The sequence below is a fragment of the Grammomys surdaster genome, unplaced genomic scaffold, assembly GCF_004785775.1.
Source record: "Grammomys surdaster isolate TR1022 unplaced genomic scaffold, NIH_TR_1.0 124271, whole genome shotgun sequence".
NCBI classification, from domain to species: Eukaryota; Metazoa; Chordata; class Mammalia; order Rodentia; family Muridae; genus Grammomys; species Grammomys surdaster.
Window position 1 is genome coordinate 187,040 of NW_021619321.1, and position 24,558 is coordinate 211,597.

The following is a 24,558-nucleotide window of genomic DNA, read 5'->3' on the forward strand; positions in this document are numbered from 1 at the left end:
CTCAGAGGTCTTCAAGAGTCTGACATATTCAGAGGCAGATGCTCACAACTAGCCATTGAAGTGATCATGGGGTTCTCAATGGAGGAGTTAGAGTGAAGACTGAAGGAGCTGAAAGGATTTGTGGCCCCATGAGGAGAGCAACAATACCAACCAACCACAGCTCCCAGGGTCTAAACCACCAGCCTGGGAGCACTTATGGAGGGATCCAGGGCCTTAGCTGAATATATAAGAGTGGAGGGCCCTGCTGGGCACAGATGGAAGATGAGATCCTTGACCTCATGAAGGCTGGACGCCCCAGGGGGTGGGAGTTTTGAGGGTGGGGAGGTGGGAGTGGGGGGGTAGATAGAGGTTACATCCACAAAGAAGAAGGAGGAGGTGTGAGGGGATTGGGGGTTCCTGGGTGGGTGGGGGATGGGGTAAGGGGACAACATATGAAATGTAAATAAAACATCCAATAAAAAAAAAAAATCTTTTGACAGTCGATCAACCCTGTATGTTAAAAGTATTAGAGAGGCCACAGATACAACACACATACCTAAACATAATCAAAGTTATATACAGCAAGCACAAAGCCAAAGTCAAGCTAAATGGAGAGAATCTTAAAAGAATCCTTCCAAAATCAGAGACAAGGCAATGGTGGCAGCTCTCTTCCTATCTATTAAATATAGCACCTTAAATACTAGTAAGAACTATTAAACAACTAAAGAGATCAACAGGATATAAATTTGAAATTAAGTAGTGCAAATATCACTGTTTAAATGTAATATGTTAGTATATATAAGCAACTCCCAAAAATCTACCAGAGAACTCAAAGCTGATAATCAGCTTCAGTAAAAGTGTGGATACAAAATTAAGTCAAAGAAATCAGTGGCTGCCCATATACATATATACATATATATATGCATATATATATATATATATATATATATATATATATATATATCAAGCAAGTTAAAAATCTGAATTATAAGAACTTGAAGTCCCATGAGAAAGAAATTTAAAAAGGTATCATTGGATGGCTTGGCAGGAATAGTATAGTAATAATCGCCATCTTACCAAATGCAATCTACATATTCATTGCAGTCTCGATCAACATTCCAAAACAATTTTTATAGCAGTGCTGATAGTCATATGCATAAAAAAGAATACCACAATAGCCAAAACATTCCTGAACAATAAATTAGCTTTGGGATGCATAACTATCCCTGAATACAAGCTATACCACAGTGAAATAGAAATAAAGTCTACTTGGTATTCATACAGAAACAGACAGGTTGATTAATGGAATCACATTAAGATCCAGATGTAAACCAACAGATCAATCTATGGACAATTGATTTTTGTTAAAGAAGCCAAAACCATACAATGGAAAATAGAAAGCCCCTTCAACAAATGGACCTGATCTAAGTGGATATCTACATGTAGAAGACTGCAAATAGATCCATATTTATCACAAAGCCCAAAACTAAAGTCCAAGTGTATCAGGGACTTTACCATCAAACTGGATATGATAAATCTCATAGAAAGAAAGTGGGGAATGGCCTTGAAGGCATTGTTACTGGAAATAATTTCCTGAACAGGATACCAATGACTCAATTTCTAAGATCAACAATTGATGAAAGGGACCATATGAAACTGCAAAATTCTGTGAAGCAAAAGACACTAATATTATCACAAAAGGGTAGCCTAAGATTTAGAAATTATCCTTACATACTTCCATGTGACAGAGGACTAGTATCTAAAATATATAAGGAACTCAAGAAATTAAACATCAGCAATCAAAATAACCCAATTAAAAAAATGAAACAGAGCTACACATATACTCAAAAGTGGAATCTAATGGCCAAGAAGCACTTAAAGAAATAATCAAAGTCCGTATTCATCAGGGAAATGCAAATTATATCAACTCTGAAATCCAACCCTGTTGTGGGAAGTATTAAAAATAATCAAAAGTTCCAGCTCCCATACTATCCCTAGCACTGGTAGGCCACATGACAGTAGTGGGCTTCTTGGCACCAGAGCCCCAAAATCTCTCCATCAGAGTCACTAAATTCTCTCTGGCCTGTCACCACCACACCAGCCTGGTGCTTCAAATCCCCCATGGCCGTTGTGGTGCACACCAGGCAAACCCACAATTTGCTGCCTTTCTCTCTTTAACTCAGTCAGGTCACCACAAGAAGAAAAACACCATACAAACTTAGTTCAGAAGCAGTGATAACTCAATCTCTGGGTGCAACAACTATAATGCTTATTTTGTAAGCTACATTAACTCTTATTCCTCTTGGCAAATCCTGGCATAAGCCTCGGAGACACTAGTAGCTACCCCATGTCCTATCTCTGTTATGTCCAAAAAGGACCCTCTCTCTGTTTCCTGCTTCCTCTCTTCCCTTATCCAACCTGTAAGTCCCACTTACTCCCCAAGTGATCAGCTCCTTTTTTCATTAGGGAACGGTTCAAAAGAAGTCACCTGAGTACTTGACTCATTCATACTTTGCAGCCCATCTGAGAGCAGAATCAGCATCAAAATACAAACTACCCCAGGGTTATCTACAACACCATCTCATGTGGATATCAGCAGGGGCATATGTAAGGATGCTTGCATCTCACAGAAAGGGGAGACATAGATTAGGTGTGTGGAGGTATGTGGATGGAGAGAGAAGACTGGCTTAGAGAGTGTGGTCAGAATGGAAATGGGGAAGGAGGTTAGGGGAGGTTGGAGCAAGATAGTACTTAGAAATTCAGCTTTATTGGGGGTTGTAGGACTGTGAAAGGACAGCATGGTTTCTGGATGAGCACTGGCTAGAGATGTCTGGAGATCCAGTAGGTTAGCGACATCACAGGTATCACTTCAAGGGACAGAATGCATTTTCCCATGCTCCCAGACTTCAGGTTCCTGATACAAGGTAAACACCTCCATCTATCAAAGTATTTCAGGTATATAGGACAATAAACACACTAGTCTCTCCACAGGCAAAGGGCATGACAACAGGCCAAGAAGCCTCAAGATAGATCTCCATATTAATGAGATATATAAAGGTCAGAAAGTGCAGCCTGTTAAACATTGTTTCCCAGACCCTCACCCTTACAAAATCATAGGCCTTCCTTGAGAATACTAGGGAATAGTTTTATTCATTTTCAACCATGACAAGAAACATTTTAAGAACATGAACTAAGATCTCTCTTCCCTGGAACCCACACTGGAGAAAACTACTGCACAACCACCTAATCTCGAGCTGACAACCTCTCTACATTCCAACCATGGTGGCCCAGCCACTCAAGCATGCAAGCCAAGCCAGCTGTAACCCAGCCAAGCGAATACAGTGAACCAAGACTCTCATACCTGCAGATGCAGCCAGAGGTTGTTGCTCTCCCTGTGGGACTTCAGACTGTATTCTCCATCCTGGGAGCTGAGTCCCATGGATTCACATAGCCCAATTTCTGCCTGGCACTGGTGTGGAGAGAACACAAATTCCCATGCCTATGTCCCTCTAAGCAGCAGACCTAGCCCCTTGGTGAGGGCCAGAAATGGGACCCACAATTCAACCCAACACCACGCACAAACACTACTACCTACCAGTGGTGGTGCTCTCTGTGAAGATATATAATATTAGGACAATTGAAACTCCAAGAACTCTATGAGTCACCGAGCAATAAGGGATATACAGCCTAAGCTGGCCATCACCTATAAACAAGCTAGAGTTCCAGTGAAGTAATTGGGACACTAACACAACCACAAAAATCTCAACCCACAACTTGTCCTTCCTAGTGCTGTGTCCATTTCAAAAGCTTTTGCAGACCTCAAAAGAACACCAGGGTGCCAATTCTGATGCAATTGCAGTAGGGGCTTATTTCAAGATTGTCTTTGGGTCCACTTGCCACAGCAAGAGAGGAAGTTTAAGCCCAGCCCTCATCAGGATAAAATTTTATAGGAAATGCTAAGCAAGCAAGGGAGTTTCCAGACTGGCAAACACTTAATCAAATGAGAATCATAAGGCAACCTATTGGTGCTCTGATGTAAAAACCAAGAACAATCACAAAAAGTCTGAAAGTACATCTGGAAGTATCAGAGTTATCATGATTTGTTATTTCTAGGCAGTAGCTAGAGTGTAACTCTAGGATATGGCCCAAAGTCAAGCTGGTTGGTGCTTGCTGGAACTTGGGTGCAATTTTGATTCAGCACAGCTCAAGTTTCAGGCTCTTTTTCTTTTAAAATGGAGATGGATCCCAAGATCAAGTATGTTTGGCCTTTTACTACAAAATGTACAGGGGTAAAAGATGAACAATTTGAGGAAAAAGCTAACCAATGACTTGCCTAGCTTGATGCTCACACAGTGAGAGGGTGACCACCCCTGATGCCATTAATGATATTCTGCTATACTCATGGACTGGAACTTAACAAAAATGTTGAAAGAGAGGTCTAAGAAAGCAACTGATGGAAACTGTAGAAGAACATCACAGAAAAACTTAAAGCGGTGCTTGAGAACTACTAGGGATGAGAAGGAGGAAAGATTGAAGGATCCAGAGTGATAAATGTCACTAAAATAAATCCCACTGAATCAAATAACCTGAGCCAATAGGTGCTCATAGAAACTGAACTACCAACCACAGAACATACAAAGCATGTACCTAGATCCTCTGTATTCTTGCATCAGTTAGGAATCTTGCTTTGCATGTGTTGACTCTTAGAGAAGGAACATTTGCTATCTTCAACTGCATTGTGTTCCTTTGAATAGCTTTCCCCTAACTCAACTGTCTTTTCTAACTTTAATAACGGATGTATGCCTAGTCTTACTAGAACTTGGCATATAAAGGCTGACTAATATTAATGAAATTCTCTTCTGTATTATAAAAAAAAGGAGAAAAAGATTGGTTGAGCAGAGGGGGAAGGGGAGAAGGGGAGATTGGAAGGAGAGAATGGATAGAAAGCTACAATTTGGATGTTAATTAAATAAATAACTTAATAAATAGAAAAAAGCCCAGCTACAAGTATTTTGCTAGTTTTAATTTTTTAGAAAAATTGTCTCATAATTTCACTAATTATGCATTTCTTCATTCTAGCTAATTAGTCTTCACCAAACTGGATAAGATTGTTTCAATTTTCTTTTATGCCTCAGATATTTTAAAGAGACAATCAATTCTTTTTTGTCTCTCTTTTTTTAGGGAGGGGGTTGATATTTTATTTATTTACATTTCAAATGTTATTGCCTTGCCTGGTATTCCCAATCCTGGAAACCCCATATCCCATTCTTCTTCCCCTGCTTCTATGACAGTGTTCCCTACTCACCCAACTACTCCCACCTTCCTCCTCTCCAGTTCCCCAGACTGAGGAACTGGAGCATATTACTTCCTACTGTGTACTGTTTTTCTTCCATCATGCATAGACAAAGTAAAAGAAATCTATATCCTGGAGAGGCATGAACATTTCTTGATAACAGTGACAGAGCAAGGAAATTACTCCTTTCATGTCTAGCTTGGTATCAATGAGTGTATTAGTGTTACTTTTTAGATTATGGAGAGTTACTATTAACTGGAGTATGGACAATGGAAAGATGTTTAAAATGCCAAGTTCAGTAAAGTCTGCTTTTAGAGGCCTGAGTGAAAGCTATTCCCATTCCTCCAGCAACTAAACTGTGTACAATCTCTGGGAAGATATAAGTCCTTCTAAACCTTTCCCCACTGTTCATACATGTTAACAAGTGGTTAATGGGCTCAGTCTTGGGCAGATGTGAAATGAGAAATTGAAAGTCCTTCTCGTGGGAAAAGCAGAAAAGTGTTCTTTTTACACCTGCTGTGATGTTATTTCCCAGAAATATGAGATGTCCTAACTTGGCTTTACTGTAAGCTTTTCACTGACCAAGCATCTCCCATCTTTATCTTCACAATTTTTCTTCCATAATTTATTTATTCTTCTTTATTTCAACAAACAAAGAATTTTGTGAAACACATATTGGGTATAATGTATAAAACAAACTACTTAGAAATATTTCTCTGGAAACTGGAACAAAATGTTGAAATGGATATGTTCATGAAAGAACACAACTGCAGACTCTGGCTCACATGTTTTACTTCACGTTGATTCTCAGGACTGTAAAGAAGTAAACACCACCTGTGTGCATGTGCACATACATACATGCAAACATGCACACACACACACACAAACACGCACACACTCACACACCACAAAACAAACATACATACCACATTCTTACAGGTACTCTTCAGAATCAGACAAGAGGGCACTGTAAAGTCCCAGATTTTTAATTAGGGAGGGTTCTGTGTCCTAAAGAAGTGACATAGGAAATTAAAGTCTTACTGGTAGGAGAAGAAGAAAAGGGTTTTTTTCACAGTAAGGAGACATTAAAGGTCATTGCCTTGTTAGCAGTGATTCTGGCCAGATTTACCTTTTTTCCCTAAGGTACAGAATGGTGCAGTACAAACTGTTTTGTTTTCCCTTACCTCTTGTATCTGCTGTGATGTGTTTTCCAAGAAATCTAAATGTTCTAATTTGGGTTTACTATAAGCTTTTCATTGCCTAAGCATCTCCCATCTTTATCTTTACTATTTTTCTTCCATAATTAATTTTTTTAACATTTATGCTTCTTCATTTATACAACCACAGAATATTGTGAAACACATATTAGGTATATCCTTGGGCAAGACCTCAACTGTAGACACTGGCTCAAATCTTTGTCCTTAACATTGATTCCCAGAACTGTAAAGAAGTAAACAATACATATGTGCACAAACATACACATAAAGAACCCCATACATGTGAACACACACACCACAATTCATACATACATACATACATACATACATACATATCACAGCACACACAAACACCACACAACCAATTTAAAATGAAACTTTGGTAGAATCAAATCCAAAGCACACACTTGCTAAAGAAAGTTAGCCTCAAAACATTTTCTTTATTCATTATTCAGTTGAGGGGCATCTAAGTTAATTCTAGTTCTGGACATTATGAATAAAGTTGCTATAAACATAGTTGTCCAAGTATCCTCGAAAGATTGTGGAGGATCTTTTGGGTACATGCTCAGGAGTAGAATAGCTAGGTTTTGTTGTAAAGCTTTCAGGAAAATTTAAAAAGGGCGCCACGGGGGTGTAGAGCTCTTGGGGGATGTGGGCTCCTGTCAGACAACCCACTGTTGAGAAAATGAAAGGGGTTGGGGATCCCCTGTGCTCTGGGGCAGCCAGGGATCCATAAAGCCTTGGCTCAGAGGGCTGAGACGGGGAGGGGGCATGTGGGCTCACATCGGACAGCCCACAGCCGAGAAGAGGGACAGGGAAAGAAGAAAGGGACCCTAGCAGCACCCGTGGGAGACTGTACTTGCTTAGCAGACTCGGCGGCCTGGTCAGCTTGCTTGGAGATGTGGGTCCTCATGGCTGGAACGCAGAGATCCTCTAAGTGAGCGATTAAGCAGCTGTAGCTTTAGTCAGCATGGGAGAAGTGCAGAATCTTCACTGAGTCGATTCCTCACAGCACTGGACAAGTAGGGCGGGAAGCTCAGCTGTGTTCTGTAGCAGACTGGGGTGGCCCGGTCCTTGAAGTCCGTGGGTGTCTGTGCTCCACGTTGATGAGCCAAATGTCGGGAAAATTTAAAAAGGGCCCCAAAGCGGCGCAAGCTCGCGCTGCCATGGCGGGTCCCACATTAGGGAGGGAGATCTTATGGTTCCACCGGCCTGAGGGCCTTGGCGGCGGCAGGCCCCAGTAACACGAGGAAGTCCTTGGTTCCAAAAAGATTTATTGTCATGAAGGATAATAGATGGATCTAGGCGTACCCCCCAAAAACTCAGGGCAGTCCCGAGTTATATAGGGAGGGAGAAAGGGGGAGGATTGGGGGAGGATCTGGGGGAGTAATGTTTAATTTGCTCTGCCCTCTGGTCTTCATTAGTATGCAAATCTCTAGGGCCTGAGGCCTATAGCCTGGCCTATGTGACTCTATAGAAATGTGACTGTTTTCAGGATCCTAGATGATGGGAGGGACCGAACTCCTGCCGGTTCTCACGCAAAATTCCACGGAGAATCTCAGGGTTCTAAGTACCTGCTCAACCATGACCCAGGATACCATTATGCAGTTCCACATAAAGCTATTACTAGTTTTCTGAGAAACCTCCAAACTGATTTCCTCAGTGATTGTACTAGTTTCCACTCCCACCAGGAAAGTTGGAGTCTTGCCCTTGCTCTAAATCTTAACTATTATGTGCTATCTGTTGAATTTTTGATGTTACACATTGTGGGACTGTAATTTGGCCACGCCCCCAGAGCCCAGAGAGAAGGCAGAGAGAATAAATCTCTACCTCAAGATTTCTCTGGCCCCACCTTTCTTCCCCACTTCTGATATATAAGCAAACACCTGACATGTTTCCGGAGAGTTCTTTTATCATCCAAACCAACCGCCATGACAATAAATCTGGACAATAAATCTGGACGTGTTCAACTCTACATGTCTCGTGAAATCCTGGATTCATTGTGCAAGTCAAAACCCATGTAACGGGTCGGGAGTGGGAGAGAGCTAGGGAGCCACTGGACACTTTCTCCTGAGAGCCTAGGTTCCCAGGTCTCCTAACCCTGCTGTGCTCTCCCTGAACAGTGGCACGAGCTGGACTCTCTCTGCCCACTTTTGTTCAAGCCCCAGCATCTCCTCTGATGCACAGCGTCTGGGCGTCTCAGCTCTTCTGACTCTGCAGCTGCTTATACCAGAGAGTGCCACTGCTGGCCAAGGTTGTGGCTCTGGAGACCTCCCTGATATCTGCGCGCTGCGCATGGGCACTGGCCCATGTGCCAGAGCCCGGGCCGCCCCCGTGTGACCCGGGCGTGAGATTTGCCCGACAACACATTCTGGTGGGTGGGTGTAAGATGGAACTTCAGAGTTGTTCTGATTTCTATTTTCTGGTGTTTCTTCAGTGTTTTTCTTCATGGCCTTGGAATTCTTGTCAAACAGATCTTTAACTTGCTAGGTTAGAGTTATACTAAGTTATGTTATATTATTCATGACTGCTACAATTGTATGTTCTCTAATTTCTTTATGTACCAATTTCTCATTTGTACAAGTGGGAACTCCTAATCTTTTTAATTTAATTTTCTATTCAGTCACTTTATTTATCAGTTGTTAGGGTTTTCAGATAGAAGTTTAAGGGTCATTTATGTACATTATTCCATCAAAAGCAAATAGGAATTACTTGGATATTTTTCCATTATGTATCCCCTTGATCTCATTTAGTTGTCCTCGTGCTCTGTCTAGGATTTCAGGCACTATATTTAACAGATTGGAAGAGACTGGACAGCCTTCTCTCATCACTGATTTAGGTAGAATTGATTAAAGCATCTCTCCATTTAGCTTGGTATTGGCTTTTGACTTGTAGAATTTTGCATTAATTATGTTTAGGTATTTGTCAAATGTTGGCAAGAGATTAAAAGAGCTAGAATGGCCTAGACAGATATTGCTACCTCTTAAAGAACACAGATGTTGGGTCTTAGATATTGAGAAAGGGTTTTTCAGCCTCTAATGAGATGGTTATGTGATTTTTTTTTCATTCAGGTTGTTAGTAGGGTAGATTATGTTGATGGATGTTCATATACAGAAACTTCTATGCATCCCTGGGATGAAGCTTATTTGATCATAATGGATGATGACTACAATGTGTTCTTGTATTCAGTTTGTCAATATTGTATTGAGTATTATTGCATCAATGTTCATACAAGAATTGATCTGAAGTTCTCTTTGTTTGTTGATTAATTGTGTGTTTCAGGTATCAGCATGACTGTGGAATCATAAAATTAATTTGGCCATTTCCTTCGGTTTGTAATTGAAAGAATAGTTTGAGGATTCTTAGAATTGTCTGTTCTTTGAAGATCTAGTAGAATTCCTTGCCAGAACCATTTGGCCCTGGGGTAACTTTGGAGAATTTTAATTACTGGTTCTATTTCTATAGGGATAAAGTACTTGTTTAGTTTATTTGATCTTGATTTAACTTTGGTAAGTGGTATCTCTCTAGAAATTCATTAATTTCATTAAGATATTTCACTTTTGTGGAGTAGAGATTTTTTGAATGATTGAGTTTCTTAAATGTCTGTTGTTCTATTTAGCTTTTCATTTCTTATTTTGTTGATTTGGATACTGTCTCTCTGTCTTTTGGTTAGTTTGGCAAAGGGTTTTCTAGGTAATTTTCTAAAAGAACTAGCACTTAGTTTCATTGATTCTTTGTATTGTTTCATTGTCTCTAGCTGACAGATTTGAGTCCTGGTTTTGATTATTTCCTGCCTTCTATTCCTGTTTGGTGTGCCCGCCTATGGAAAAATACAATAAATTTCTTCATAAAAATTTCATTGTGTCCCATAAATATAGGTATGTTGTACCTTCATTTTCATTGAATTCTCAAGAGTCCTTAAAATCTTCCTATATTTCTATCCTGATCCAGAGATCATTGAATGTACAGATGTTCAATTTCCATGAATGTGTAGGCTTTCAGTTGTTTTTGCTGTAGTTGATATCTCTCTTTAACCAATAGTTGTCTGATATGATACAAGACTTTTTCTTTTCAATTGTCTTGTATCAGCTGAGTCTTGCTTTGTGACTTGCTTTGTGAGTCTTGCATGGTAGGTGTGCCTGGCATTTTCTTCATGATTGAACTTCAGCTGCTGTGTTGTGCTTGATGTCTGCCTACCAAAAGGACTGAACTTTAGCTGCAGGTTCATGCCTCCGGTCTGTCTGCTTATAGAACTTGTTTACAGCTACCAAGTTGTATTTGGTGTTTGCTATGGGACTGAACCTCTACCAAAGAATATTGAGCTTGCCACCAAAGAAATATTGCTGAAGAGATCCACTTCCCTCATATCCTAATAACGTTTCTTCTCCACTACCTCTGGTGGGTAGAGGTTTAGAAGAGAGGAAGTTAAACCCTTACTAAAACTAGGTTACAAAAATTAAAGCCTAAAGTCAAGTGTGGTGGGTAGTGAGGAAGGAGAGTGCAAGTAGTGAGAATAGATATTGATGACTGTCATAGTTTGGACTATATGGATACCTGGGCGTTGAGAGTTTTGGGGAGGCTATGGAGATGAACCTAGTTGCAATTCTGATCACTGGACATGTGAATACTTAAGTAGGCACATCCTATAGCCAGGCAGGACTTACAGAAGAAGAAGAGGCATATCAACCCACAGACAAAACCATCAACCAAAACTTTCCTGACTACAAAGTAGCCTATCTTTATTTTTACTAAATATTTTATTGACATTTTATAGTGATGCTGTAATTTACCCACCAAAGTCTTAGTTAAAAGGCTTTACAAGGATTCAGATGCTTTAACCTCTTTTGTTTTTTTAACCATCATACCTTACAAAGTAGCTTTCCTCCTTCCAGTTATGCATTCCCTTGTATCTAAGAAACAACAAAATTCCTGTAGATAAAAAATCTATTTTAAACACTATATATCTGGAATCCCATAATGTGAGGCTCCTTATGATGGTTAACTTGATAAATTTTTGAGAATGCTCAAATTTAATTTACTTCTTATAAGCATGTAGAATGGGCCGTAGGTGTTGTGCCAACTTATTTTTTAGTGGTTACCTACTATAGTTTTATCTACTTTGTAATTATTAAGAACATTGATATGAATAACATCAGTGTGTACCTCAGATGATATTTCTGTTGTGTAGAGACCTAGGCATGGAAGTTTGGTGTCAGAGATTGAGTTTATTCCTAGTCTTTTGACTAGCTCTTAAACTTTTTAATAATCATGTACATGTCACATACTTAACAGCCTTTTATATGGGATTACATTTATCCACGTCCTTGTCTACACTCATTACCTCTCAACTTTTACTATGACAATACTAGTATACATGTTTTGAATTGAATCAGCTTTTCCATAGGCATTGAGAATTCATTGTATTTGCTACTCACAGCTACTTATAGCTCTTCTATTCTACATTATGTGAAAGCTGAACACTTGCAAATGAGATATATTTTTTTTGCCAAGCATATCCTTTTTTTCCTTAAAAATAGATATACTTCATTGAATTTAAGCCTTTGCTTATATGTGAAACTTTTAGCGTTGTTCGTTTTCCTGCCAAACCACCGTCTGGCTATAAACTGTGAATGGCTTCAGGCAAATACTGATCAGGCAAGCTTATGAACAGTGAGGGTAATACTTGTAATGGACTGTGTAACAAAAGAGATGGGGTAAAAAGTTTATTCTGCTTTGCAGAATTTTGCTTTTGGATTTACATCTTTAATTTCTCAGTTTGTTTTGTCTGTTTTCACTGAAAATTAATCATATTTGAAGTAAACTATTAATTAACACTCAGACTCTATAATCAAATAATAACTCTATGAATGAGAGTCTTTGTTAATGGATGAGCTCCTTAGAAGGTGTAAGACCCTCAGAGTGAGGACCATACTGCTCGATGGGAAACTCGACTTCACTCCAAATCACTCAGGAGAAACAAGTCTTGATGCAAACAGCAAGAAGGTTTATTCAAACCAGCATGCTGGGGCTTCACTTGTATCCCACAGAGGCATAGAGGAGATCAGCCGCAGGCAGTAAAAAACTTCAGGTTTTATAGGGTAAAAACACAACCAAGGGAGGAGGGAAACACAGCATTTTCATTGGCTTTTTAAAAATTGGCATGCACTATCTGAGCATAACATCAGGTTAAGGGTCAAGGGCTAACAAATTCTCTATACCTGTTTTTCTCAGAACTGTTTACCCAGACCATACCTGTTTTTCTTACTCCAACTGGGCCAGAGGGCCCCAAGCTGAGTTTTCGGGCCAAGTTAAAATTTTCTATCCTTTCATTCCCCACTTTTCCTTTTGGTGGGTTGTAATCCTAGAACCTTAATTTGCAGTATCATTCTATTCATCTGTGAGCCCCTGCTGATGTAAAAACTGGCATTGTTGTCTAAGCATTAAAACCTGTACATCACTAATTCTTTCTCTAACAAAAGTATCTAATCTATGTAAAAATGTATGGTCCCTTCCACCTAGGTTCTAAGTTCCCTGACCTGACATACACAGGATCACCAACATGGAACTGGAGATGGATCAGTTTGTCTCTAGCAGCATAATCATATTTAAGCTGATTCTACGCCTGCTGGTGGACTAACTCTAGGGCTTTAATTCTGGCATACAAGGGTTGAGAAGAAACAACATCAGGCTTATGTACCTCCCCAGTCTCTACCCAAGGTGGTGGACCACCACAAAGTAATTTAAAAGAGTCAGTCCAAATTTTCCAGGGGTGTTTCAAACTGGGAACCGGGTGAAGGAAAAGAGAGTTGTCCATTCCCCCATTCCAATCTCTAAGGCTAATTTGGTCAAGATCTCTTTTAATGTTCTATTTATTTTTTCTACCTGTCCTGAGCTCTGGGGTCTGTAAACATAATGTAATTTCTAATTAAACCCCATAAACTTGGCCATACCCTGTCTTATCTGGGCAACAAATGCAGGTCTGTTGTCTTAGCCTATTAGCATAGGAATATCAAATCGAGGAAAGATTTCTTCCAGGATTTTTTTGCCCACCATGGTGGTCGTCTCTATCTTTGTGGGGAAGCCTTCCACCCATCCTGAGAAGGTATCTATGAAAACTAAATAGTATTTATTGTCATACCTGGCTGTTTTAACTTCAGTGAAATCTACTTCCCAGTAGGCTCCTGGCCTATCTCCTCTGAGTCTTCTTCAAGGTGGACATCTTGAAGATTCTACATTCATCAACTGGCAGGGCATGCACTGTTTCACTACTGTCTCAATAAGTTCTGATGGCCTTAGGATGTGATGGGGGGGGGAGATTCTATGATGTTCCTAAGATGTTTGGTGCCAAGCTAAGTCAATGAAGCTGTTGTACATACTCAATGGCTTCTTTCTTTGGCAGGATGTTTATCCCATCTCCAGTTTCTCTCACCCTGTAGGGGGATGCTTTAGTAAATCCTAGTCATTCTGTAAGTTGAAGACCTAAATACAGAGGTGGTACACAGGAAAGAGACAGTAACAAGTACTATCAATATGGTAATTGAGAACACAGAATATTAGAAAGAATAAAAAACTGAGTAGCTATTTAGAAATACAGTTTACATACTTTATAAGTATTTTAAACCATTAAAAACTGGATGAATTACTCTTAGGTACATATCCATGGTAAAAGGTATCATAATATATAGAAACATATATATTAAGTTTTCCCTGTGCTATTATGTTTCGTACCAAAAAAAATCAGAGTCATTCTAGCAACTTTATTTTTTTGGCTTCCACCATGCCTGCCAAACTAGGAACATCCAAGCCTGCTGAACAAGAAACAATGAAGTCAGATCTCTTATTATCAAAACTTCTGCCTATCCTCTGGGCCATGCCTAATAGCCCTGACGTAAATAGAGGCTCTCTCTGACACTCTGTTTTCTGTCCACTGCTCTGCTGGCCTATATCAGTTCAGATTAAAAATTAGCAGCCAGGTCTTAATACCAAGGAAAGACAAGGCTCACCGAACATTAAAGACATTCTATACCAAAAACAACTTGTCTAAAGCTGCCCATAGGAGGCTTACTGCACAATGAACATCTAGATTAAAGTCTGTCTTCCCTATAAGTGATATGTAAGGAATATTCAGGCACAACTAATTGATTAAAGGCCCAATAAGAACCTAAACAAGAACAAAGAATTTATGGCACCTTCAGAGCAAAAGTATCCCTACACAGCAAGCCCTGAATATTCTAACACAACCTAAGACAAAGAAGATTGCCTTAAATCAAGTTCTGTAATGATGATAGAACCATTTATATTAGAAATTTATAAATCTCTCAAAATAATACAGAAACTATAGTCAAAGCATTAGATGCCTTTACAGGGGAAACTAATAAACTCCTTCAATAAACTCAGGAAAATAAAATTACATAGGAGAATGAAATGAATAAAACTTTTCAAGACATGAGAATAGAAATGGACTCAATAAGGAAAACACAATTTGAGTGAATAATGGAATTGGAAAACTTAGAAAAAGAACAGAAACATCAGACATAAACATCCCCAATAGAATACAAGAGTTTCAAGGGACAATCTGAAGTGTTTAAGATACAGTAGAAGAAACTGTTACATCAATCAAAAAAAAAAAAACAAAGCTAAATCTAAAGAATTCCTGACACAAAATTTTTTTAGGAACTCTGAAATAATATGAAAAAATACTAACTTAAGAATAACAGCAATAGAAGCAGGTGAAGAGTCCCAGTTCCAAGGACAAAAAAATATTTTCAATGAAATCACAGACAAACATTTCTCCAGCTTATAGTAAGACATGCATATAAAGACACAAGAAGCTTATAAAACACCAAGCAAATTGGAACAGGAAAGAAAATCTCCTTGCTACATAATATTGAAAGCACATTATTTACAGGACAAAGAAAGAATATGAAAAGTTACGTGGGGAAAAGGACTCATAAACATACAAAAGCTGACCTATCAGAATCACACCCAACTTTGAGGAAAAGACTTGAAACGTTAGAAGGACTTGGACAAATGTCTTACAGCATCTAAGAAACCAAAGATGCCAACTTATACTACTATTCACATGCAAATCTCTCAATCACCATAGATGAAGAGAACAAGATACTGCAACACAATACCAATTTTATACCACATTTGTCCACTAATCCAGTACTACAGAAATCATTGTAGGAAAACTCCAAGAAAGAAGGTTAAATACACAAGAACACAGAAAAAATAAATAATTGCACAGCATACACCCTCCCAAACACACAATAAACACACACACACAAATACTAACACCATCAACATTAAAACAACAAAAATTAAATGTCATTGATATCTATTCACTAATAAGAAGACACAGGCAAACAGAATTGATGTGAAAATTGGATCCATTATTCTGCTGAATACAAGAAACATGTATACACAAAAAATATATGTTACCACAGAATAAAGGACTGACAAATTTTCCAAGCAAACATAACCAAGAAGCAACTCAAGCAGGCATTGTAATAGATAATAAAAATAGACTTTAAACAAAAATTAATCAAAAGAAAAATCCACAAAGATATATGCCCTGTACTCAAGCACCCACATTCATAATTGAATGATCACTAAAGCTAAAATCTCACAACAACCCCCTAAATTACTGTTGAGAGACTTTAACACTTCATTTTCACCAAAAATAGGTCATCAAGAGAGAAACTAAACAGCAAAATAATAAAATGATAAGATCTTATGAATCAAAAAATTTTACATATATCTATAAAATATTTCACCCAAACCCCCAAAATATTCCTTCTAAGCACCTGAAGTATCTTCTGCAAAATAGACCAAATAGTTGTTTAAAACTAAAACTTAAAGTATAATGGAAAATTAAAATGACTCCTTGAATCTTTTCAGACCACTATGGATTAAAGCTGCAATTCCACATCCAACGAAAGCTTACAAACTCATGGTAACTAAACAGTTCTGTAGTTGATTATTACTGGATCAGTAAAGAAATAAAGAAAGAAATTAAAGGTTTTCTTGAACTTAATAAAAACAAAGACACAGCATTATCAAACTTGTAAAACAAAATCAAAGTTTGACTAAGAGGAAAATTCAGAATACTAAGTGTATTCATGAAGAAATTAGAGTATTTATACTAACAATTTAAACATATACCTGACAGGTATAAAGAAGATGGAGAAAGAGGAAGAGAAGGAGGAAGAGAAGGAGAAAGAGAAGGAGAAGGAGAAGGAGAAGGAGAAGGAGAAGGAGAAGGAGAAGGAGAAGGAGAAGGAGAAGGAGAAGGAGAAGGAGAAGGAGAAGGAGAAGGAGAAGGAAAAGATTAGTAGTAAATACATCTATGAAGAATAAGCAACAGGAAGTAATCAATTCTGGGCTGAAATTGAACAATTAGAAACAAGTAGAACAATACAAACAATCAGCAAATTCAAAAGCTGTTTTTTTGAGGAAATCAGCAAACTCTTAGCCAAACTAAGTAAAAGGAAGTGAGACACCATTCAAGTTAAAATAATCAGAAATATAAAGGGATCCATAGAAATAGATATAGGAGAAATCCAACGAAATGTTTGTCTTATTACAAAACTTGTTTCTCCATGAATTTGGAATATCTAAATGAAATTCATTTAGAATTTTCCAGACAAATTTCAATCATGCAAATGAAATAAAGATCAGCTAACCAATTTAAATAGTCCAATCACCACCTCCTCATGAAAAGAGAAGCAGTCATTAAATTCTCTCAACCCAAAATACCAAGGAATATTTGGTTTATAAGCCCATTGTTACCATACTTTCAAAGAAGAACTAATACCAATTTTCCTCAAACTATTCCACAAAATAGAAACAGAAGGAACATTGGGAGTTCATTCTATGAGACGATAGCCACCCTGATATCTAATCCACACCAAGATTCAACAAAGAAGAATATTTCAGGTCAAACTCTCTTATGAACATTGATGACAATATATTAAATAACATAACTCCAAAATGAATCCAGTAAGAACATTAAAACATCATCCATATTTATCAAATGGGCAAAATACTTTTATATAATCTGTGTCTATTGTTGAGCGTAGTTTCTTCAACTTCTTTATGTGCCCATTGATTGTTTATATCATGGAGTAATACTGATATGTATTGTATTTGTATTGTGTTTCTATTGAAACATCTTCTATACTGAAGGTGTTTATAAGCTGTAAGTATTCTCTGGTAAAAATTTGTGATCACTTAAATATACTATCATATCATGAACAAATAGCAATACTTTGATTTTTCCTTTCTAATATGTATCCCTTTGATATCTTTTAGATTTATTGCTCTAGCTAAAATACCACGTGCTATATTGAAAAGATAGGGAGAGAGTAGACAGCTTTGTCTTGGCCCTGATTTTAGTTGAATTGTTTAAAGTTTAATCTTTTTAACATAATGTTGGCTATTGGCTTCCAACATATATTCTTTTTTATTGGATATTTTATCTATCTACATTCCAACTGTTTTCCCTTTCAAGGTTTTCCTTTTGGAAACTTTCTATCTGTTCTTACCTCTCCCTACTTCGATGGTGCTGCTTTCCTTACCACCCACGGACTCACGCCTCCCTACCTTGGCATTCCTCTAAACTGGGGCATGTTTATGTATACAAGCCGTGTCTCTGCCTGCTATGGATATAGGCACAGAGTGGATATACAATGTAAACAAATTAAAGAACCTGGAATAAGTCTGCACAGTGGTAGACAATTAATTTTTAAAAGGAAAGAAGCCAATTCCATACAATTGGAAAAAGAGAGCATCTTCTCTAAACTGTGCTGATCTAGCAGGATATCTAAATGTGAAAATTTAAATAGATGGATATTTATCACCCTGTACAAAACTCTGTTCCAAGTGGATCAAAGAACTCAACATAAAAATAAATATACTAAACCTAATAGAAGAGAAATTATGAGATAGCCTTGAATGCAGTTATGGATACAACTTCTTAATATAACACCAGTGACTGAGTAGATTGGTAGATTTAAACAACAACTATACCAAACATGAAGGAGACATCAGGAAACTGAAAAGAATACTTCTGTAATGTAAAGAAGACTGACAATAGGACAAAACAACAGCCAACAGTTTTAGAAAAGATCTTCCCTAAATGTACATCCAATAGAAGGTTAATATCAAAATCACATAAAGTACTAAAGAAATTTTACTCCAACTAACATAATAACTCAATTAAAAAATGGAACTAAATAGAATTTTCAACAGAAGAATCTCACATAGCTGAAAAGCACTTAAAAGAATTGTCCAGCAATATTAGCCAACAGAGAAGTACAATTCAGAGACCTGATACTTTGTTTTGCACCAATCAGAATAGCTAAGATAAAATACTTAAGAGATAGCATATACTGTCACAGATATGGACCAAGGGGAACACTCTTTTATAAGTGGTGGGGTTGCAAACTTGAAGAAACACTTTCGAAATCAATCTGGTGGTTTCTCAAAAACTGTAAAAAACTTTACATGAAGACCCAGTTATACTGCAGATCATAGAGACAAATGATGCTCCACCATACCACAAGGACACTTGCTCCATTATGTTCATAACAGTATTATTCATGACAGCCAGAAACTGAGAACAACTCTGAAATCACTCAAAAAAGAATGGTTACAGAAAATGTCATAAATTTCTTCAATGGAATATTATCTTGCTATTAATAAAAAAATGGACAACATGATTTTTGCAGCAAATGAATGGAACTAAAAAATATTGTTCAGGAAGATATATCCCAAGCTGAAAAGGTATGTAGAGTATGTACTCACTGATAAGTGGATATTAGCCATAAAATATCAAAGCACATGATATACCCTACAGTACAAAAAGAAAAATTCATGTGGAAATGCTTGAATCTTACATAGTGGATGAAATAGATACTCATAGGGGCCAGAGGGAGGGAGAAAAAATAGTGAAAGAGGGAATGAGAAGAAAAATTGGTGGATAAGAATTAGCTGTGTGGAGAGGGAAAGTTAAAGGTCTAGCAATATGTGATAATGGAAGGAGTTCTGCACCAGCTGAGGGAGGGAGTGGGTGTAATGTCTATTAAGCTGCAGACATCTGCTGGGATTGTAGATGCTTCCCTTAGTAAATGGTTGTGAACATAAACATGATGCCTAACAATGCATACATGAAACCAGAAGAGGGCACCTCCGCTAGCCAGGGAGGACTTCTAGGACAGGGTTAATGCCACCAACCCATTCACAAAATATTTGAACTAAAATTTGTCCTGTCTAAAATCTATGGATAAACAAAAATGGAGCAGAGAATGATATAATTGCCAAGGAGTAAGTAGCCCAAATTGAGACTCATCCCATGACCAAGAACCAGTCCCTGACAGTGGCAATGATACTTCCTTATACTTATAGGCGGAAGGCTAGAAGTGCCCTCTGAGAGGCTATTTGCATCAAGTGACTAAAACAGATGCAGATTCCAACATCCATACATTGGATCGAGGTCAGCAACTCTTACAGAAATGTTTGGATTAAGATTAAAGACCATGAGAGAGATAGAAACTCCATAGCAATACCAAACAAGTTGACTAACATTCATAATTAGCATTACTCAGAAACTGAGCCACTACAGAGAGCACACATGGGCTAGAATGAGGCCTCCATCACATAGGGTTGCCTTTTCTGACTGCTATGGTGAAGGAAGTTCCTAAACCCACAGAGACTTGAAGTGCCACATGACAGAATACCCGAGGTTAGGGGTGTGGCACAACTCTTCAGAGAATAAGGAGAGCAGGGTTGGGAAGAGGGACACTATTAGGGGGGAAAAGGAAAGACACAGAATTTGGGATGTAAGGAAATTACTGAAGTAATTTTTAAAACTATAGATATAAATCATACAGCCAACATCATGCCAAATGGAAACAATTTAAAGCAATCTCATTCATTGTAAAAATGTCACACTGATGTCAACTTTACAACTACCTGTTCAATACTGTGTTCTACATTCTACCTGGTGCAGGAAGCAAAAGAAGAAAATGAAAGTGATGCTTATAATGTATAATGAAATAATAAGTCAAGGTTATATATATATATATATATATATATATATATATATATATATATATCCCCTGAGAAGTCTACCAAAAATCTTCCTGAAATGATAAATTCAAAACTGTGGTATAACATTTTACTAAAACGATCTAAGTGTTTAAAAAGCATAAACATTAAAACCAAAATACTGAAACTATTGGAATAGACTATATCCAGTCATAGATTTACTCATTATTATTTATATCTATAACAATATCTATAATATATATATGTATATATATAATACTTATATCATTTTTATCCTATCTATATTAATATAATTATAGATGGAGAATAGACATATAGATATATGTACATAGAAATAAACCTAGATGATATCTGTATGGAATCTTATTCAGAAAATACATTCATATATTACATATGTATATATGTAAATATTTATTTTGGTATATATATATATATATTTGTACATATACTATATCTACTATATATCTATGTGTATTCTAATTTTTTATCATCTACTTATCTATTTGAAAGTATTTTCTGAATAGAAATACCTCTTTCCCAGAATTAAGACCAACAGATTACACATTAGAATTTACAGAAATAAAATGTTTCCACACAGCTCAAGAAACAAGAAATGAGAAAAGTGCCAAGGACTAGTCTAACCTGGCAGAAGCAACGTCAGGAAGGGTTATCTGGCAGTACTGAATGAATAACTCAAATCATGAATTACAGGCTGATTTACTATGTTCTGCTGGAGACATATTTCAGACAACTGTCTTTCAAGACAGTTTTCTACTGGAGTTCCAAAAACTCTCTGGATAGAACTGTGAAAGACACAATTCAAAGTATAGTTTAAATTTTTGATAAACCTTTTTTGTCTAAATTCATAAAATGTTATTTATGAAGTCTTACTGATATAATAATTAGTACTTAATGCACTGGCATTTTTATCCTTAATGAAATTATTAATTCAAATCAATTAAAAGATTCAAAGGACTGCATTCTTTTTTAAAAATATAATTGTCTTATAATTCTAATTTTCAGCATGTTTCCATTAACATATCTGACACTTGTGTCAAAATATTTTTCTCGTGAAGAAATATTTTGAATACAACTTTCATGTAGGAGAATTGTACAGAAGACTATATTCAGCACATAAAATGAATATCAAAACATGTGCCGAGGGGGATTTTTCATCTAAAATCCTCAATATTATCACCCCAAAAATTGTCAACTTGGTACTTTTTTATATACCTGAAGTTATGTTCCTTGAAATGACAGTGACTTTATCCATAAAACATACACACACACACACACACACACACACACACACACACACAAAACAGTGAGAAACCTCAGGGATTTTCTGCTGAGGATATATACGCTTCTTAATTGTGGTCTTGTAATTTGTATAAAGCAATTAAACTATTTTTTGAGACAAGATTCTGTTGATATTATCAATGAGTTTATGTAGAATAAGAATGATACCATCACAGAATAAAATAAAATGAATACTCTTCATACAACGCTGGATTAATAGAAGACAGTAGTAATATATTTATTAAAATCTCTGACAAAGAAGGGATTAGTTTGATTTAAATTACCTATAATATATCCTATAGAAAGCTCAAAGACAAACAAAACAATAATATTCACATAAAATTTATCTCACAAATGTCAATATTCTACCCTACTAAAATATACAGAACATTATGCAACTGATTTTGACTAGGATACTAATTAATATTATCCTCAATTAAATTCTTACATTTTAAAATACTATAATTTGTTAGAACATAAATTCTACACCATGATTAATTAATGATGTCAGATTTGTACTGGCTGAAAACTATTTTAATTTTTTTCCAAAAAATACTTAGTATGAATATAAGCTTGTTTTAGGTAAAATATGTGCAATTCCTAATGAAATGTAGAGTTTTCCTGTAGTAGTTCTCTGATAATGAGTAAAGTTTCACCATTACTGAAATTCTTACAAATGCATTTCTCATTGTAAATGAGAAATGCTAGAAGTTTAATTACCTATTATCGTAGTGTCTTGCATGGATCTTGTCTGTGGTCTAAGGATTGATCTTTTGATAAATGATTTGCCTTATTATTTACATTTGTAAGGTTTGCCTCTAGTATGCATGCCACATTTGGTTTGCAAATATGAATTCTGAGTGTAGGATTTTCTACGTTTTTTTACATTGGTAATGATTTTTTTCAATACAGATTCTGTGGTGACCATGAAGATTTGAGGACAGGGTAAAGGATTTGCAACACTCACTATACTTGAAAGGTTTGTCTACAGGATGGATTCTAGTGATGAGACTGAAGAGTTGAGGCCTTTGGAAATAAACTATTCCACTATTCCACTATTACTATATTTTTCAGGTTTGTCTCCTGTATGGTTTCTCTGCTGATACTGAAAATTTGAAAAGCAGGAATAGGATTTCCTGCATTCACTACACCTCTAAGATAGCTTTCCAGTATGAATTCTTTGATGACCTTAGAGAGATTAACACCAGTTAAAAGATTTGCCACTGTATATACATTTGTATGGTTGAACTCTAGAGTGATTTCTGTAGTAAGCTTGAAGACATGAGAACCATGAAAATTATTTATCATACTTATTAAATTTCTAAGGTCCGTCTCCTACATGGATTCTCTGGTGAACTCTGAGAGTTGAGGAATGGGTGAAGTATTTCCCACATTCATTACATTTGTAAGGTTTCTCACCAGTATGAATTCTGTAGTGGACATGAAGATGTGAGGACTGTGTAAATGATTTACCACACTTACTACATTTGTAAGGCTTGTGTCCAGTATGGATTCTGTAATGAATTTTAAGATCTGAGGACTGTTTAAAGGATTTCCCACATTCATTACATTTGTAAGGTTTCTCACCAGTATGAATTCTGTAGTGAATATGAAGTTGTGAGGACTTTGTAAATGATTTACCACACTTATTACATTTGTAAGGTTTGTCTCCAGTATGGATGCTGTGGTGATCTTTAAGAGTTGAAGAATGGGTAAAGGATTTCCCACATTCATTACATTTGTAAGGCTTGTCTCCAGTATGAATTCTGTAGTGAACATGAAGTTGTGTGGGCTGTATAAATGATTTACCACACTTATTACATTTGTAAGGTTTGTCTCCTGTATGTATTTTGTGGTGAACTCTAAGACTTGAGGAATGGGTGAAGGATCTCCCACATTCATTACATTTGTAAGACTTGCTTCCAGTATAGATTTTGTGGTGAACTTTAAGGTTTGAGGAACTGGCGAAAGAGTTTCCACATTCATTGCATTTGTAAGTTTTGTCTCCTTTATAGATGCTTTGGTGAGCTTGAATATTTGGTGACAGGGTAAATACTTCAGCTTTCTGAGTGCTTTCTTCTTTATGTCCTGAAAAATGTCAAATATATGAGTAGAAATTCACGAATTTTTCACATGCTAGGTCCTTGAAAATAAATCCTTTACTATTCTTTATATTATCCCTCTCTATTTTTAGAGCATATATTATGAAATATATCTCATATTTTCTAATATATACAAAAATCATCAGCAATTATTCAAAATAACAGATTACTTGAGAAATCATCAGCAATTATTCAAAATAACAGATTACTTGAGAAATCATCAGCAATTATTCAAAATAACAGATTACTTGTAGCAAAATTTTTCCCACAATCACCCTAGAGTAATGTTTTTCTCTTCATTTTGATTATCAATTATTAATATGACAAAAATCATCTTTCAAATCACTTGAAGAAAACAATGACAGAAATAAAGAACTACAATATTTATTTTATGATTGAATCCTAGTCAAAGATTAATTAATTATTTTGACATAATTACAAGAAATTATAAGGAAGAAACATAATAAAATCCTAAGGTAGTTAAAAATCATGTCAGGCACATGAGAAATGAAGATTTAAAACTGTTCTCAAGTCTTAAAGAAAATTCACTGAGACAAACAAATAAATTTGATATAACCCTGAGAAATTTTAATCA

General features: G+C 36.6%; 1 protein-coding gene across 1 annotated transcript in view; it reads right to left on the bottom strand.

Moving 5' to 3' along the window:
* LOC114636485 (zinc finger protein 160-like) overlaps positions 1–24,558 on the bottom strand; it is a 97,197-nt gene that overhangs the window by 41,656 nt on the left and 30,983 nt on the right. The window contains 3 exon segments of the mRNA XM_028784558.1: positions 1,733–1,738; positions 22,772–22,872; positions 23,184–23,949. Coding sequence (XP_028640391.1) covers positions 1,733–1,738; positions 22,772–22,872; positions 23,184–23,949 — 873 coding nt within the window.